This window comes from Tamandua tetradactyla, chromosome 7, assembly GCF_023851605.1.
Source record: "Tamandua tetradactyla isolate mTamTet1 chromosome 7, mTamTet1.pri, whole genome shotgun sequence".
NCBI classification, from domain to species: domain Eukaryota; kingdom Metazoa; phylum Chordata; class Mammalia; order Pilosa; family Myrmecophagidae; genus Tamandua; species Tamandua tetradactyla.
The window spans coordinates 8,381,995-8,400,266 of record NC_135333.1 but is presented as its reverse complement, the minus strand read 5'-3'; the positions used below and the strand labels follow the sequence as shown (position 1 = coordinate 8,400,266).

General features: G+C 38.9%; 1 protein-coding gene across 2 annotated transcripts in view; it reads right to left on the bottom strand.

Annotated features, from left to right (window-relative positions):
- Positions 1–18,272, bottom strand: part of RYR2 (ryanodine receptor 2) — a 779,580-nt gene that overhangs the window by 224,527 nt on the left and 536,781 nt on the right. For both annotated transcript variants that reach the window (XM_077168436.1, XM_077168435.1), the window contains 7 exons: positions 17,843–17,957; positions 16,676–16,836; positions 14,704–14,863; positions 14,237–14,323; positions 10,938–11,164; positions 7,367–8,171; positions 4,683–4,883 (listed from right to left, as the gene is read on the bottom strand). In XM_077168436.1, coding sequence (XP_077024551.1) covers positions 4,683–4,883; positions 7,367–8,171; positions 10,938–11,164; positions 14,237–14,323; positions 14,704–14,863; positions 16,676–16,836; positions 17,843–17,957 — 1,756 coding nt within the window. The remainder of the gene's footprint in view (positions 1–4,682; positions 4,884–7,366; positions 8,172–10,937; positions 11,165–14,236; positions 14,324–14,703; positions 14,864–16,675; positions 16,837–17,842; positions 17,958–18,272) is intronic.

Below are 18,272 nucleotides of genomic sequence, written 5' to 3'. Positions count from 1 at the left end.
AGGGACTCCGGTCGCTTGCCATCCCACCCAGGAAAGCCCGTGCCCTTTGGTGATCTCACCGGAGCTGGTTCTCCCAGATAGTCAGCCGTTCCAGGATGGGGTACGCTGTCCCTTTGATCTCCGTCGTGTTCGGGAGCTGCTCTGTATTATCTCCACTCCCCCAGTAGCTGTTCTGGAGGAGGAAAGTTGAGGGCGGCAAGGCTGTCGAGGCTGGTGGCGGAGGAGCACGGTGAAGGCGGGGGAAGAGGGCACTGTGGTGGTTGGAGAGCAGCCGGAGCAGGAGGGGGAGGAGGGGGAGAGGGAGAGAAGTTTTTTGATTTCGATAAAGTCCAATTGATATTTTCTTTTATGAATCATGACTTTGGTATCATGTCTAAGAACTTTTTGCCAACCCCAGGTCAGAATGATTTACCACCCATTTTTCTTGCTATAAGTTTTATGCTTTATATTTAAATCTGTGACCCATTTTGAGTTCATTTTTATAAAGGGTATGAGGCTTAGCTGAAGTTTCAGCTCTGTGTATGGATGTCCAGGTGCTCCAGCACTATTTGCTGAAAGTCTATCCTTCTTTCACTGAATTGCTTTGGTCCTTTGCCAAAAAAGCAGTTGGGCATATCTGAATAGGTCTTTTCGTGGGTTCACATGCAGTTCTGTTGATCTGTCAGTCTCTCCACCAGTACTCTAGAGACTTGATTCTTCTTGAAACTGAATAGTGATTCTTCCTACTTTATTCTTTTCCAAATAGTGTTTTTTTTTGGCATGCCTGGGCAGGCACTAGGAATCGAACCTGCGTCTCCAGCGTGGCAGGCGAGAACGCTGCCTGCTGAGCCACTGTGGCCCACCCCAAAGAGTGTTTTAACAATTTTAGTTCCTTTGCTTTATTACATAAATTTTAGATTACTATTCACATCTACAAAAATCTTGCTGAGATTTTGACAGAAATTTCACTAAACTTGGGGTTCAATTTCAATAAAATTGGGGTTTCATTTCAATAAACCAGGAATTTCCTTAAGCCTGGGGGGAAATGGCATCTTTACTTTGTTGAGTGTTATGATCCAGGAACTCTGTACATATCTTCATTTATTTAGATCTTCCCTGATTTCTTTCATCAATGTTTTACAGTATTCATCACACAAGTCCTGTGCATGTTTTGATAGATTTACCCCTAAGTATTTCATTTGTTTGGGTGATTATAGATGCCACTGCATATAAAATTCCAGTGTCCTCATGCTCACTGTTAATATACAGAAATATAATTTGTTTTTATATATTTACCTTACACCCTGTAACCTTGCTGACCTCATTTATTAGGAGTGTTTTTGTAGATTCCCTGGGATTTTCTACAAAGGAAACCATGTCACTTGTGTATCACGGCAAGCGTGACTTCCCTTTTTTCCAATTTGCATGCTTTTTATTTCCTTTTCTCACCTTACTGCCCTGGCTGGAATATCTATCACTAAGTTGGAGAAGAGTGGTGGGAGTGGACATCTTGCTTTTTGCCTTGTCCCCAATCTTAGGGAGAATGCATTCATCTTTCACCATTAAGTACAATGTTAGATGCAAATTTCCTGTAGATTCTCCTTCTCAAGTTGAAGATATCCCTCTCTATAACTGTTTTCTGAGAGTTCTTATCACGAACAAGTATTGAATCCTGTCAAATGCTTTTTCTGCATCAACTGATACATTCATGTGAGTTTTCCATCTTTAGTCAGTTAATATGGTGTATTACCATTTATTGACTTTTAGATATTGTACCAGCCTCACATCCTTGAAATAAGCCCCACTTTGTCGTGGTGTATAATTTCTTTTGCATACTGCTGAATTTATTAGCTAATTTTGTCAAGGATCTTTACATCTAAACAAATGAGGGTATTGATTTATAGACTTTTTTCCTTTTTTTTTTTCTGTTGGGTTTTGGTATCAGAGTAATAGCAGCTTCATAAAAGAGGAGTTCCATCTTCTTTTATTTCCTGGAAGAAATTACATTGAATTGGAGTTAATAATTCTTCACTAAATGTTTGGCAGAATTCTCTAGTGAAATCATTTGGGCCTCCAGATTACATTTCTGGGAGATTTTTAGATTATGAATTCAATTTGCTTAATACTTATAGGACTAAAACAACGAACTATTTCTTATTAGATGACTTGTAGTGGTATATGCTTTTAGAAAAAAATTGTGCGTTTCTTTTAAACTGTCAAAATTATGTGTATAGTAGTTCATAGTACCCCCTTATTATCCTTTTGATATCTGTAGGGTCTGTAGTGGCAGCCTATTTCATTCCTGATATTGATACTTTGCATCTTTTCTCTGTTTTTCTTTATCAGTCTCCTTAGAGATGTGGCAATTTTATTGACTGCTTCAGAGAACAATTTTTTTATTTACTGCTTTTATCTACTGTTTTTCATTTTCATTGATTTCTGCTTGTGTCTTTACTTTCCTCCTTCTGAGTTTATTTTGCTATTCTTTTTCTAGGTTGTTGAAGTGGAAGCTTACATCATTGATTCCAGCATTTTCCTCTTTTCTTCTGTGAGCATTTATTGCCATAAATTTTCCTCTCAGCCCTGCTCTGTATCCCACAACTTTGGCCATGGTATTTTCATTTTCATTCACTTCAAGGTATTTTTAAAATTTCCTTGAGACTTGCTCCTCAACCCAAGGATTATTTTGAATTTGCTGTTTAGTTTCCATGTGGTTGGAAATCTCCCTGTTATCTTTCTGTTACTGCTCTCTAGGTTTGATTTCACTGGGGTCACAGAATACACTCTATGATTTTAATTGTTTGCTGAAACCACTGTGGCTGGAAAGGGTATTTGCGCCTTCTTACGACTCTCCCCCAGGGTCTCTCCAGACACTGCAGGGGTAGGCAGGCAGGACTTGTTACCACTCAGTGACTGTGAAAATTCTGACTCCTGACTTGGCCTTCTCTGATCCCCCCCAGGTGGGAAATGGGGCTCCTTGTGAGAGCCTGGTGAAAGGAGACATCTACGCTCCCCTATTGCCTTTGCTGTCATGAGTGTAAGTGGGGCCACAGTTTTTTTTTTTTTAATTGGTTTTGGTTGGAGTAGAACAGCTATTGTCTAAGGGTTTTCTATCTTGCTAGACCGCCCCTGTCTTGGTCCTTTGACTACAGAGAGCAGGTGGTTGTGGAGCTTTTATGGTCTGTCCTCACTGATGCTTCTGCATGGCTGGCTTCTTCAATTCCAAGTCTGGGATGGATGAGTCAAACAGTAAATCGGGGGAACCCACCATGGTGCCTTTTCTTGGTTGGGTCTTGAGTTCTTTAGTCCACTTGCTTTATTTCCCTCCATTTTTTGAGTCTTCATGTATTTGTCATACATGTAATTTCCAGGGCTTTTAGTTGTATTTAGAAGGAAAACTAAGGAAAAGTACACACATTCCATCTTCTCAGAAGTGGAAGCCCTCCACTGGTATTTTACCTAACATAGGCTGGGAGATGTTGGGCTTGTTCTTTGCTCAATAAATTATATATTTAGCAACAAACTAAATTCCATTTCTTCCTCTCATAAAAAGTACATTTTGCTGAGAAAGAATAAATCCTTCAATTACTTCATGAACACCTTGGATATACAGGGAAATGATGAGGGTGTCATGGTCAGGTCTATGTGTCAACTTGGCCAAGTGGTGGTGCCTGTTTGTCTGGTTGGGCAAGTGCTGGCCTGTCTGTTGCAATGAGGATATTTCATAGAATTAAATCATGATCATGTCAGCTGCATCCACAGCTGATTCCATTTGTAATCAGCCAAGGGGAGTATCTTGTGCAATGAGTGATGTTTAATCTAATTACTGGAAGCCTTTTAAGGAGGATTCAGGAGAGACAGGCTGTCTTCCTTCCTGCTTCAGCTGGGGAGCCTCTCCTGTGGAGTTCATCCAGACCCTCCATTGGAATCGTCGGCTTCACAGCCTGTCCTGCGGATTTTGGACTCTGCATTTCCACAGTCACGTGAGATACACTTTTATAAATTTTCTATTTGTGAGTGTTTCCTGTTGATTCTGTTTCTCTGGAGAATCCTAACTAATATAGAGGGTAAGACACTGAAAAAGAAATTGCTCAATCATATCTTTTGATAATCATCCCTACATCTTCACAATTTCCCACATTATGAGTCCCACGCCAAGGTAGATTCTGGAAACCTCACCTCCCCAGACTGGCTTACATTTTAGCTCAGCCTGTGACCTAGACTCGCCTCTATCCTGTGGAGACCTGGATTTGGAGGTAACGAGACTAAGAACCACAAACAGGGTGAAAAACCTTCTAGCAAACTTGGTAGCAGAGAATTTGGTTATTCTAGAAAGGAAAGAGAAAGCTTCTAGCTTTTCCTCCTAGGACTCAAGGGTTCCTATCAGTGATGACGGTGTCACCCAGCTAAAGAAGACCCTGCACTTTGCTGTTGGATAGTATTCCTATTTGCAAACCTCAGAATCTGGTCCACCGGCCCCCACCCCCACCCCCAGAGTCTATGATACACCTGTTCTCTTTTAAGAGTTTGCTCTTTGTTTAAACTAGCCAGTTCTTTTTATGAAGCCAAATACTGACTAAATCAACCCGGCGAGTTGAAGCAGAACAGGGGTAAAAAAACACACTTGTAACATTTGATATAATATTGCAATCTCAAGTAAGCTAAAGAGCAAATAAAAAGAATCTCTCAGTTCATTCTTGTACCTGTTCTTGAGGTGGTGATCTAAATTCTTTCGTTTTCCTGGCTGTGAGTGCAGCTGACATGTTTAAGGCTTGCATAACTTCATTATATCTGAAGCGCTGATTGTCTTGAAGTTTGGCTACAAAGTCATCTGAAAAGGCTACAATGGCTTCTATCCGGTGCCGGACCTGGCAGTCACAGAGGTATTGGAGGAGGAGGCACATCTAAGAGGACAATTAAAAAGACAACAGATTTAATTTCTGAATCCTCAAATATTAAATATATACCGAACATTAATCTGTGACAGACGCTTAGATACCTACTCTTCTCCCTTACAAGGAGAATCCTGATTCTGTGTAGGAAGCCATGTGCTCAGTCCTAGAGGATGAAACATCATTTTTCTAAGCCAAACATAGCAAATATAATTTCCTTTGGTAGGCAATACTTTCCCAGCCTCCCCGCAGCTATGGGGTGCTATGACCAAGGAGATATACTAGGAAAAGTTTGCTGGGACTGTTATTCTTTTGTTGCTTTTGCTTTAAACTGTTTTCTTTTATTGAGGTGAAATTCACATAATATAAAACTAATCATTTCAAAATGAACAATTCCGTGACATTTAGATTCACAAAACTGTGCAATCACTACCTCTGTCTAATTTCAAAATATTTTCATCACCCTCGAAAGGAAACGCTGTACCCTTTTTTTTTTTGCTAGGGGTCTTCTGGGAAAGATTTTCCATCCTTAAAAACAGAATAGAATATCCTCCTTTCAAAATGAGTGTAATTGGGTAATGAAATGATAATTAGAAGAATGAATGAGGCAATATGTCTTAGGATGAAAACCATACGCTGAGGACCACAGAGCAGAGAGATGCTGAGCTGGGTCCCTGGTTGATTTCACTGAGCTACTGTACCAACTCTAGAATTGTATACTTCCAGATGTCTTACATAAGTTATGTATTTTCATAGTTTTCTTGTTTTTTAAATGGTTAGCTGGGTATTCTCTTAAGGGTAGCTGAAAGGACTTTTTAATAAATAGCGCACATTGGCAGAAACAAGTCTTACTAGAAAATGTTCTGCCCAACAAGCAAAATGCTAGTAAAACACTCAAATACATTTAATATCAGTTAATATAAATGCACAGTGGTATTGAAGAGGACTTTTAAAAATGTTTGTGTCAGCATCTGAAATAAACCAATTTAAGCCACTTCCATCTCTAAAATGCCCCTTAAGTCCATCTACTTCTATCTCCTTTGCCCTACTCCAATGCAAAGCACCATGCCGCGGTCTGGACCAGGTCAGTGGCCTCTTGAACTGGACTCTGTCCCATCCAGTCATTTTTATCTATTTTTCTCCCATCACCTAGACTGAATTTTTTTACAATAAAATTCTCCTGCTAAAATATTCTTCATTGGTTTTAGTTACACAGAATAAAATTCAAATTCATAACATGGCAGGTTTCAGCAAACAGGCTTAAGCCAATATGCAGTGTCCTCTGCCTAACTCACTGGAATCCCTTCCTTCCGCTTCCTTTTGGGCATTCAGCTGCAGCCATGCTGTCTTCTTCCTGCCTCAGGACCTCTGACGTGCTATTTTCTCTGTGTAAAAAGCTCTCAGAACACTTTCCACCCCCTCCACTGCATCTATTGTACTCCAAGTCCTCAATCTGACCTTAGCCTAAATTCTCCATCCTAGAAGGACCTTCCCCAAACTTTCTCAGATTAATCTAGTCTGAATTTCCTTTATTCTAATAATTCATTACTTTTCCTTCCAGCTTTTAATGCAATTAACAATAAAATATTTTAAAAGAAATAAAGAAATGTTTATTTCCCCCATAGGCTGTGAGCTTCTGAAGGCAGGGACACATCTGTTTCACCCAGCACCAACTGCCTGGCACAGGTAAGACATGTCAATCAACGTAGACAGAAGGAATAAAGAGCAAAACAGCCTGTCAGTGATAGGAATATCAAATTGTCTTCATTGAACTAAAGAGGTGTTAAGATAGGACCTTCATACTTCTTGGTGAGCACAAAGACAGGCGATGTCTTTGATTACTCAGAAACACGTTTGCAGGAAGTAAAATCTTGCTATGTGAGAATAGGTACATCTGTTGGAATACCAGTGTTCCAGATAAAGAGTTGGTTAAAAAGAGTGGAGTGGAGGTACAAAATGGGTATTTAATGCCTGTAATTCAGGAATTCCAACATAATTGATATTACAGGTTAAATTTATCTGCAGAAACAAGAGAAAAGATACAAGGAAAGTGCCAATGAATAAAGAGTGAGAAGAACGGCTGGTGGAATTAAAGCCCACCTTCTCTGCTCTTTTCTATCACACTCACACATGCACAGATATGCACATGCACAAGCACACTTACACACTTAACACACACATATACAACTCTTACAGATGTCTATGACAGACATGTACTTCACCAAGGAAATCAACATGACAGAAACACGAAATTTAGCTTTAACTATTGTCAATTGACTCTACTTGAAAATTCATTCATTTCATTTCAAATGCAAGCACATCAGACTGGCACCTCTCTAAAAAACAAACAAACAACAAGAACTTAGTTTTATGAAGAATCACCACCATACAGGACTATATGAGTGCACCCACCTGTACACAGAAAGAGACAAAAGCAAAATTCCACACCTCAGCACTTAATGATTCTGAAATTCACTATCTTTTTTTCTGATTACCTGCAATTTAACTGGCTCTGGCAGTTTCATTTGGAGCAGGCCTTCCTTCGGCCTCTTACCCCCTTTGGCTTCTTCATCACCAGCTCCTTCCAGCTTTGGGTCTTCTGTGCTGAGCTCTTTCTCCAGCACTTCACTCTCCTCCTCCGGGGTGGCCGCTTCCTTAAACACACTGGGCTCAATCAACTGCAAAATGTGCTTCAAGTCCTCATTGTGAAAGATCCCCATGATGAGCAGGGTGTAGAAAAGCTTGATGAGAGGCACAAAGAGGAATTCGGTGGTTCCCCCGACTGGGTCCCGGGCGTGAAGGCTGCCCTCTTGAACAGCCTCTGTCAGCATCTGTATGGTTTTGGCCTTCAGGATATCCAGTGGGAACTCTGGACTATACTGGTAACATTCGTGATTGATGCTTACAAAACTGGGGGAGGAAAACTGCATCCGGGGTCTGAGGGAAGTGCTGAGACCAATCCCCGGGAGGCCATGCTTTTTGTTCTCATCAGGGAAAAGGGTAATGCTCTTGGTCTCTTCTGTCATGGGGACAATGAATTCATTGTTCATCATAAGCCTAGCAGTGGCATAGGAGCTCAGGTGGATGTCGATCAGCAGGTCATAGTAGCCAGAGCGCAGTAACCCGGGCATGTACTTGTTCTCGATGGCATAGAGGAGCTGGGGTTCATCCACATGGCTGCACAGGGCATGGGCCACGCGGTGGTTCCCGAGAGCACAGACTGCTGAGTAGAGGCGGAGAGTGTGATAGTGAAATTTCAGCAATTCTTCCTGCTCCGTCAATTCCAATATGTCAACAGATCTGTAGAAAGGTGGATATTGGTAGCAAGATTAAACATACGATTTTTTTAAAATTCTGAATCAGAGAATAAATTTATGTACAGGAGGTTTCAAAAAGTTATTGGAAAAGACACTATGGATTCCATTTCTACCTACAAAATAAAGGAATATCTCAAGTTCCTACTGAGAGTCAAAGTTTACAGTGAGCTCTTAATTCAGGTCACTCTGTTTCTGCACTCTTTTATGACCTCTCAAACTACAGCTCCCACACACACACAAGAATTATGTTAGGCCAGATTATACCAAAGTCATTACTTTGGTTTCTTTCCATGGGCAGGCACCAGGAATTGAACCCGGGTCTCTGGCACGGCAGGTGAGAATTCTGCCTGCTGAGCCACCATGGCCGGCCCTGAAGTCATTACTTTTTGAGCAGAGTTCAGTTTCAAGAGCACATAGTTCTTTAGATGTGGTGGTGTTTCGCAAGTTACTTAAATTACACAGATTGATCAGGTCAACACTGTGACATTTAAGTTGAAACCTGATATATAAGTAATCAAAGGAATCACTCATTTATCTGAAAAGCTGCTGTGGTGAGACCTACTACTTCTCTTCACGAGAAAAGCAATTTTTATGTTTTTGTATTTTATGTGCTTTATTCACTACTGTTCATACATCACCTAAAACAGTACCTATCAAACAGTAGGTACTAAATAAATATGCATCATTTATTGTTGAGATTTATCACTATGGGTACTCCAATATCCTGTCCATGCTTGTCTTCATTTTCTGTACTTCTAGGTCACAGTCATCCTATTAAAAGTTACTGTGCCTTGTTGGTGCAGAATTATTCCAGTCTATACAGGCCAGCTCTCAGAATCAGGAGTTTCATGTTAAAAACTAAAAGCAAGGGGTTACTCACCTCATGTTTCACCTAGGCTTCCAGGATATCAGTAATTGCTAGAGGACCCATCCGTTATCACCCCAGTTCTAGAAATAACTGAGAGGGCCCCTCCTCCATAAAGTACAGTGGATAACAATTCATGTGTCTTTCCTGGGCTCTTCAATCTTCTGAGACAATTATAACACTACCCCTCAGCCTGGCTGATGATCAAAATACATAGATTTGTTCATAAAAGCAATACAGAATATCTAGCTTCTCATAGCCGAACTCAGCTTAGTCTACCATCTAATCGCTCTTAAAACATTAGTTGCTAGAAATAACACATAACAACCTATAAAGTACACTGTTGTTTCCCCTTTCACGCCATCTCTACATTATTCACTCTATGAGACTATGCTCTCTTCTTTAAAAAGAACTCTCTTCTCTGCGAGATCATGAACTCCTTGAAGGTAAGGGTCATGTCTGCTATCGTGGTGAAGAAGACAGACACAGTCTTGCCCTCAGGGGAACGTACGGCCTAGATGAGAAGGGCAGTCACACATGCAAATTTAATAAATTAAATTACGAAGTGTAACTAGTGTTCTGAAGGAAACAAATGGCATTGACATATCTATCGCCAGCCTGAATTTTAATTATTTGCCATGTTATAGGGGCATCAGAAAGGAAAAAAAAAAACATTCTTCTTAATCACCAGTTGATGCTTACCTTTTGGAATCTAAATTTTGAAACTTATCAGATTTTTCTTTGGCTCCTTAGGCAAACATGAAAAAAATGTGCGACTAGAGTTTATCAACCACTGAACCCAATTCTACCGACAGTTTTATGCATTTGTATTTTATTTACTTTGGAGACCTGCCTCAAATCCATTTTGGTCTATGATGAGGGTTCAAATTAGACATTCATTCATACACAAATTTACCACAGGTGATTAACAGAAACTGTAAATTACTAAGGAAGAGTTGTAGGTTGGGGTTCTGATTAAGACAGGTCAAATATTAAATTATAGTCTCAAAATTGTGTGCTTATTAGAGAAGGAATATTTTCCTTACAAGGAGAAATTCCTTTCTATCTGTTATGTTGTCACGATTTTTAGTTGTGAAGAATTTGTTTAAATATTTTCAAATGCAAAATTCATATAAATTTTTTTCACGAAAAGTAAGAATTATGAAATTAAAATCAAATATGGCCATCTAAAGATAACATTATGAAGGATTTATCTTTTAGCTGAACACTTTGTTTTTTTGGAAGAAAAGCTCCAAAACTTAAAAACTTAACTCCTTTATTGATAATGAGACTGTTAAAATGCAATCTCTACATTTTAATTGGCTATAGTGTGGAAAAACAGAAAATGATAAACAAAGCTACATCTGAATATGTATTGTACTTTATATTAACACTCTTACTTCCTAGAATGAATATCAACTTGTTTTCAAAGACCTCAAAATATTTCGCTATTTTAGTTCATCAATGCCTCTTTGTCTCAGTTCTTTACACCTATAAAATAAAAGCGTTGAAGTTTCATTCCATCTCTAATATCCTACAGTTGTATGATAGATCTTATGATATAGTACTCTAAGTCATAAATCAAACTGCAGATATACTTGTCGGAACTTTCATTTGCTGGTATAATCATAAATAAAGCAAAGCGGATAAAAAAATAACACTATCAAATTGCCTCTTCATCTGTAGTTTAATAATTTTTTTCATTAATTAAGCAGTTAAGAAATATATTACATTTGGATTATGCAAAATAATGTCTCTAGTGCCCAAATAAATTAGGTATTTTTAAAACCTTTTATTTTGTTTACAAACACCATCCCTGAACCCCTGAACAGAAGTCTAATTCTAAGAGCTCCACCCAAACATTAAAGGATACACAGGGCTAACCTGTTCTCCTCTGGGATATGAAGAGACATGAACTGCAAAGGATCCAAACACTGTACCAGCCAGCCTTGGCGTTCACTAATTCGAGAAACATCAACCTTCAAAAACTGGTTTGGCATTCTGCTCCAAAGAACGTGTGATAAAAATTGCACATGGAGTCGGGGTGGGCACTGTGGCACAGGGTTTTTATGCTCACTTTTGAATAATCCAGCTGAGAGTGGCATTACATTCTAGAGATGGTAAAGCAGAAAAATAATTAATGTATAATATCCCTTGGGATTAATAAGGTAATGACTAGAATTCTGCACAGAAAAGAGACGTGAACGTAAGATACATGAGTCAAGCAAAATCAATATAAGAAATAACATAAGTTGGGTTGAAAGCTTCTGAAAAGATAGGCAGAGAAAATATCTAAACCTTCAGGGCAGACAAACAGAACTCGGAAGGTGTTTTTTCTGTCTGGACCCTATGGCACACCATGAATGAAAGTGCAACCAAATACAACTATACATCGCTCCTATTTCCATATCATGCTGGGTCTCTCAGATAAACTGGCAAGCCTGCAGCTGCTTTCAGTGCCAAACTTCCTGAAACACAGATTAGGACTCTTTCTCTCATTGGCTGTCCCCTGTCACCCACCTCATCTTAAGCCACTCACTCTAGCCAGTGATAGTTACCAAACAGGTAAACCTGATCATCAACTAAGAAAAACAGAATTCTTCAGGCATTAACTAGTACAATTTATTTCTCCTCCAGCTTCCTCTACCTCAAAATGTACAAATTCCGCCATCCTTACTTTCTTCAGTCTAGTCTCAGGGGAAGAGAGGTCCTTATTTTGCCAACATACATCCACTGTTACCACTCCTGTCTGTTCCTTCTGGAACCATATAGAATTATTGTTTCCCATTTCCCCATTGCTTTCAATATCTCACTCTCCTCCAGAACCTTCTCTACTGCATTCTCTAGACTGTCTCATCCTCAAAAGCTACTTTTCTATTTCCTTTCTTCAGTGAAAAAAAAAAAAGAAAACAGAAAATTCAGTCACTTTTAGTATATCCAAAGAAATGTCATTAAAAAAAAAAAAAGGACAGGGGGACAGGGGGACCACAATATAAATTGGGTGGTCAGAATGGGAATCCTGAGAAGGCGAAATTCAACCAAAGATCAAAAGAACTATGTAGATACATAAGGGATGAGATTCGCATGTAGAAGAAATCATCAGTGCGAAGAACTGAGAGAGAAGTTGGCCTGCATTTGAGGAAATATGAAAGCGGGGAGGGCGATGGGAGATAAAGTCAGGAAGGCAGTGGCATGTCAGCCTGGTTAGGGACATGGGACCGTTAGAAAAGTTTTTATGCTCAAGGAAACAAGGTTTCTAGGGCTTTGAGTAGCAGCATGACAGGATTTGATTTACAGTTTAAAGCAATGACAACCATAAAATAAATTATTTTATGATGAACAGAGGCTAGACAGGCAAAGATGGATAAAGGCAAACTGATTAAGAGGCTACTGTCATCATCCAGATGAGAAATGATGGAGCTGGAGCTGGAGTGGCAGCAGTAGAGATGGAGGAAGAGGTCAAAAGGTAGAGCTGATAGATGGGATGCAGAGCGTAAATGATGGAAGCCCAGGATGACTCGTGTTTTGGCCTGAGCAACTGGATTTGCTGTTGACCGAGATGGAGATGACTGAAGATCAAGCAGATGAGGAGGAAGGGGCAGTGATGATCAGGAGCCCAAAAAGTTGTGTACATACTCAGTTTGCAATATCTGTCAGTTATCCAAATGGAAATGTCAAGCAGACAACTGGATACACAAGTCAGGGTTCTATGAAACTATCATTTCGTTGTCAAATTTTAGCAAAACAATGATCTAAGCTTTCTCCCTTCCCTCCCTTTCAAACACTGCGATATGGCTTCACCCACTGCTTTGCTGAAATTCTTCTAGCCCCCCCTGATTAACAAAAGCAATGGATTTCTTTAGGCCTCATTGTATGAGACTTTCTATGGCATTTGATATATCTGATATTGTTGACTACTCCAGTGTCTGAAAATTTCCTCCACACTTGGCTTCCATTAAGATGATCTCCTTTAATTCTCCTCCCACATTTTTGATAGCCTCTTCCTTAGTGTCTCTCATAGGTGCCTCTAGAACCAGGGTCTATACTCAGTCATCTTCTCACTCTGCATTTACCCTAAACCTTAACTACCAATTTTTTCTTAATGCTTAAAATCTTCCTCTTCAGCATGACCTTCAGCATGACAACTGTGCACATATATCACAATTTTGTGTGTGTATATATGTGTGTTATACATATGTATTATAGAGATATATTAATATATATGATTGAGAAGATACTATGTATAAAGTATTGGTCAAAATATTTTGGTGATATTGTTTATAAGCCCATAATACAGGTATCAGGATCCTCATTACACAAGGCAGAAACTGAAGCTCACATAATTTAAGTAACATGTCCAAGATTATCAAGTCATCCTCAAAATCATCTATTATGTTCACCTTGATTTATGACTGGCACCTCAATTTTTTACAATTTCAACATCAAATTCAATCTCTTTTACTGAATTTCAATGAACTCTTGTTATTGTTCTTGTCATATCATCATCACACAAACTAGAAAACGTAAATTAATCTTTCATTCTTCATTCTCCTTGACAGCCTGAATCCAGTTCATCAACAAATCCTATTAATCCAATGTACTGTCGGTTCTGATTAATTTTTCCTCTTCAACATCTTCACATTGAGTACTTTTTCTTCATTATAATATTTTCATGGCTTTCCTCGTCATCTCCCAAAGAGACTGCCTCAAAAGACTGCTAATTTATATTGCCTGCTCTTACTCTTCTCCACACTCACATTATTACCGAAATCTTTCCAAAACACGTCTCATTATACCCAAACCCATTCCTGAAATTGTCACTGGATTATCACTCTAAAATGGGTGCCACCTTCTTACATGGCATATAAAGCCTTTTCAGTTTGGATTTGGTCTACCATTTAATCTCCCTTTGTAACAGTACCCTTTGTTACCATCTATATAACTTTCTGTGCCTTCACTCTTTTTTTTCTAGACTTAACCTAATCAAAGAAAAACACTTTCTATTTAAGAATAATCTGGTGAGCTGAAAGAGATTATCAAATTTTCAAATGTGGCTACTTTTAAGAAATGATTGTTTACATTTCATATAAGTGCTACGAAAACGCTGACTACAATCAGCAAGAACCAAATGCTGTGCCCTAACAGGAAACAATCCAAAAAATAATACCAGGGATGTCTCTTACCTTTATTCTTCCCAATTCAAACTGAAAGACATTGGGACTTGTAGCTTGTGCAAAAACTGCAGGAAATAATTTTGTGCTTGGCTCCACCTTAAATAGACAAATGGATTTAATAATATCAGTTAAATAAAGAAAGCAAAGAAAATATTTTCTTTCTAACTAAGGAAAAAATTATAGAATCTGACCAGAGACTTTTTCTTTTTGTCATATGGACATCCTCTTTAACTAATAACTTTTGAGTTTCTCATTACTATTTGAACATTTTTAAGAGGGATAAACTATGAACAGTTTTGGAGGTTCAAGTCACAGTTATTATTCAGAAAAATAAAAATGCCAAATTAATTCCTTTTTTTTTTCATTTTCCTCTAATTTTTTATCTTAAAAAATGTTTCCCTTGATTGGGCAAAAAACAAACAAACAAAAAAAACAGTTTCCTCCCTAGAAGCGTGAGGCCATCAATGAACACATACCTGATAATATGTGCTCAATTCTTTGCCATTAGCAGTAAATGTGAGCAACCCGCTAGCAGCATCCACCACACAGCCGATCTCCAATCCATTATTGTTCCGCCCCTGCTCCGGGCTCATACTCTCACCCGCACACACCATATAGCAGTTGCTGCGTTTGATGCTGAATTTCAAAAAACAAACATTTTTATCTTTGTACAACCACAGACATCAAAGAAAGCCTGTACGTTTGCAAACTAAACCTAAATTATGCTGCGCAAGCAACAAGCTCATGCTGAAATGGGATAGGTGCACAATGGGCCCGATTCTGTGATTCTGAGAAAAACTTCATTGGTTTTACAGGAAATTCTGATCCGGGTCTTAAACGGCACTAAATTTCGCACCTAACGGGGAGACAGGTCAAAAAGTTGGAACCAAGTCAAGACGTGACCTGCACCTTCCCTCAAAAAAAAAAAAAACTCAAACCAAACTGGACCTTTTTCTGAGGTTCAAAAAAGTTTATTTAAAACTCATCCAAATTTGTAATTTTCAGTCTCATGGTTTTTAACCACTCATTCCATGATGAAAGCATGAGTTTCCAAACTTTTATCAAAGTACTTAGACAATTCTGCATAAGCCATCATTGAATCAATATATTAAAAATTTTGGCTAAAATCAATGCCCCTTTATGGATAATTCCCAGTGATCTGTTATTAAAGAAAGATTTAGAATATATACAAAATCAATGATATTAACAACAAAACCCCACCTGATTTTCACTCTTGACCTAAACTTCCACAACAGACATGGTAGCAAACTTAAGTGAGTTTAACCTCATCTCCATTCACTTTCTCTGTCACGCTACAGTGAACGTACTCATGAGAGTAGCAAAAACAAAAGAAGGCTAGACAGGTTGACAGGAGGAAAAGAACAAGAAGACTAGGAGGAAATCAGTTTTGGAATAATCAAAAGTTCGCCACATTTCTTTTTACTAATCATATAAGATTGAACAATCTTTCCCTATCCTTCTCATCCCAAAGTCATCCATCTGTTACCCCATTGTTATAGTGTTATTTCCTTGTATTGTCATCATCTCTGAAAATCAGACGTGTTCCCCCAAGAAATTTCTAGAGACTTGTTGTTCTTAGTCCTGTACTGAAGTAAAGCATCCTCTATTCAGGATTTTTGCTAGGACCAACGTTGAAAGCGCAGGGTACTACTCTGTTTCAAGGGTTACAACCTGAAGGCAGGAGGGTAGGTTTGCCAGCCACCAGAAATGACGGTACAGATACAGGAGAAAAGCAACATTATGGAGGGCCCTTACTCTAAGACCCATCACAGCAGATCAGAGAGGATGAACGGGCACAAAAGGTGGATGTGAATGGTAAGATCTTCTCTTGTCTTATTCTGCAAGGAAGATGACCTTCTTCACTTTTTTGAAGGTTTGGTTTGAGTTTGGTTTGTTTTACAAATGAAAAAGGATGGCACAGCAAGTTTAACTGACTTACCCAAAGCCACACAGCGAGTCAATGGCAAAGCTGAGGAAAGAACCCACTACTCCTCAGTCTGAGTTCAAATGTGCCCACCTGGACTAACCTACCAGCCCACGTTGTCCTCACTGTATCTCCCACCACATAACCAGTTCCCAAGATACATATTAGACTATACATTCAGCACTTCATTTTCACCCATCTCTCATCCCTACATCAAAGGCCACGTATCCATAACCTAAGTTATGAGACATGTACAATGTCACTTCAAGGAATTCATGATTATCACCCCAAAGGAATGCACTACTCTATGTTCTTCATTTGTAATCAATTGAGATTCCTCTCTCGTTTGTATGAGTAATGAAAAGCACTGACATTAATCGTTTGATTATATTGCTCCTCTACATAGAAATATTATCGTGGACATGAAATCTAAGAAATCATATCATCTAGGTTTACCCACATTTTGGTCAGATTTTGTTCCTGTGAAAAACAGGAAAACTCACCTTTCATGCACTTTTCCTTTTTCATCTCCTAGAGTAACTGTTACTGTACGAACTCTGTCCAAGTCAAAGCCTGTGTCATACTGATGGAAATCGGACGTAATCCAGCCCACCCAGACATTTGCAGGTTCTTGTCCAGGAAAGATTCTCACGGAATAATAGTACTGTCAGAACAGGAGAAGCAAAGTGTCGGCAGAAAATAAAAATAAAACTCTTGATTCGCAATGCTGTTTTCTGAGCTTCTGAATTGCCTAATAATGTACTTCTTCGTTTAAAATCATTTAGCCTAATTAAAATGTTGTAGGCACAAAGGTCTGACACCGCAAAATGAGCAGCCTCATGACAAAGGGCCTGAATTAAATCAGAAACCATAGGAAAGAGAGAAGAGACATCTGTCTGAAGACACAAGCTAAACGATCTGAGTTTTTTTGTGTTTCCAACTATGTGCACATATATGTGAGTCTCTGTGCTTAATCACATATACAAACAATAACTGTATATTTACATAATAAAATCATCAATCCTTTAGGCAAGAAAACCTCAAATTCGTCAAGCTTGCAGATACACTGATAAAAGATTTTATACCTTTTATCTACCTCTTTAAATATACTCTGCCTCCTCTATCTTGGTCCCATATTGAAGTGAAGCATTCTACATTCAAGGTTTTGCTAGGTCCATACCATATTTTGACACCTTAAAACCATTTTGAAGTAGTTCAGATCTAACATGTGAAATCAAACTGAAACACGGGAGCACCTGACAAAGGACACAACTATACTTTTTTCCATTTGACATCTGAAGAGAAGTCGTTATGAAAACTCCAAAACAGCGGATTACAAACCTGACCGCTAATGAAGTACGACAAATTATTTTCTTTTAAACAAATATCCCTACCATAGGGGAAATTATACATTGGTGTTATCGGTGTCATAAAGGATATTTGTTTCCTAAATTAGTGCTCTTATTGCATACTGTGCATATCTTTTCCACTTTTCAGCTTCCCATATACAAATAAACATGCAAACAAATAATTATTTCAAAAAGAAGTTTGCTAATAACTATGGCGGAGCAAACATGCAAGATAAATCAAGTATCATGAATTACATATTCTAAGTGTAAACCACACTAATTGGCACAAAGGAATAAATGACAAAAGCTGCAACCTCCTACCGTGGACGTTTGCATCAAGTAGTCATAGTCCTCCCGGTCATCTGCAAGGACATCCTCCGTGAGTCTTGCCGAATGGCTTGTGCTGTAATCCGGTTTTGTTCTTCTGAGCAAAAACCTGCAATGCGTTAGAGGACTAGGAATAAGGATGTTATAATATCTTGACTACTTACAACACGAACATATAACCAATTAAGGCAGCGGGATTCTTTAGTAGGGCCAGTTTTGCCCTCCCCTTCCCCCCCCTCCCAGAGACATCTGGCAATGTCTGGAGACATTGTCACTGTTACTGTGGGAGACCGCTGCTGGCATCCAGATGCTGCTAAATATGCGTTAATGTTCAGGACAACCGCACACACACACCCCCCCGACCACCCAATAAAGAAAGAATTATCTGGCCCAAAAGCTCAACGATACAGAGGCTAAGAAACCC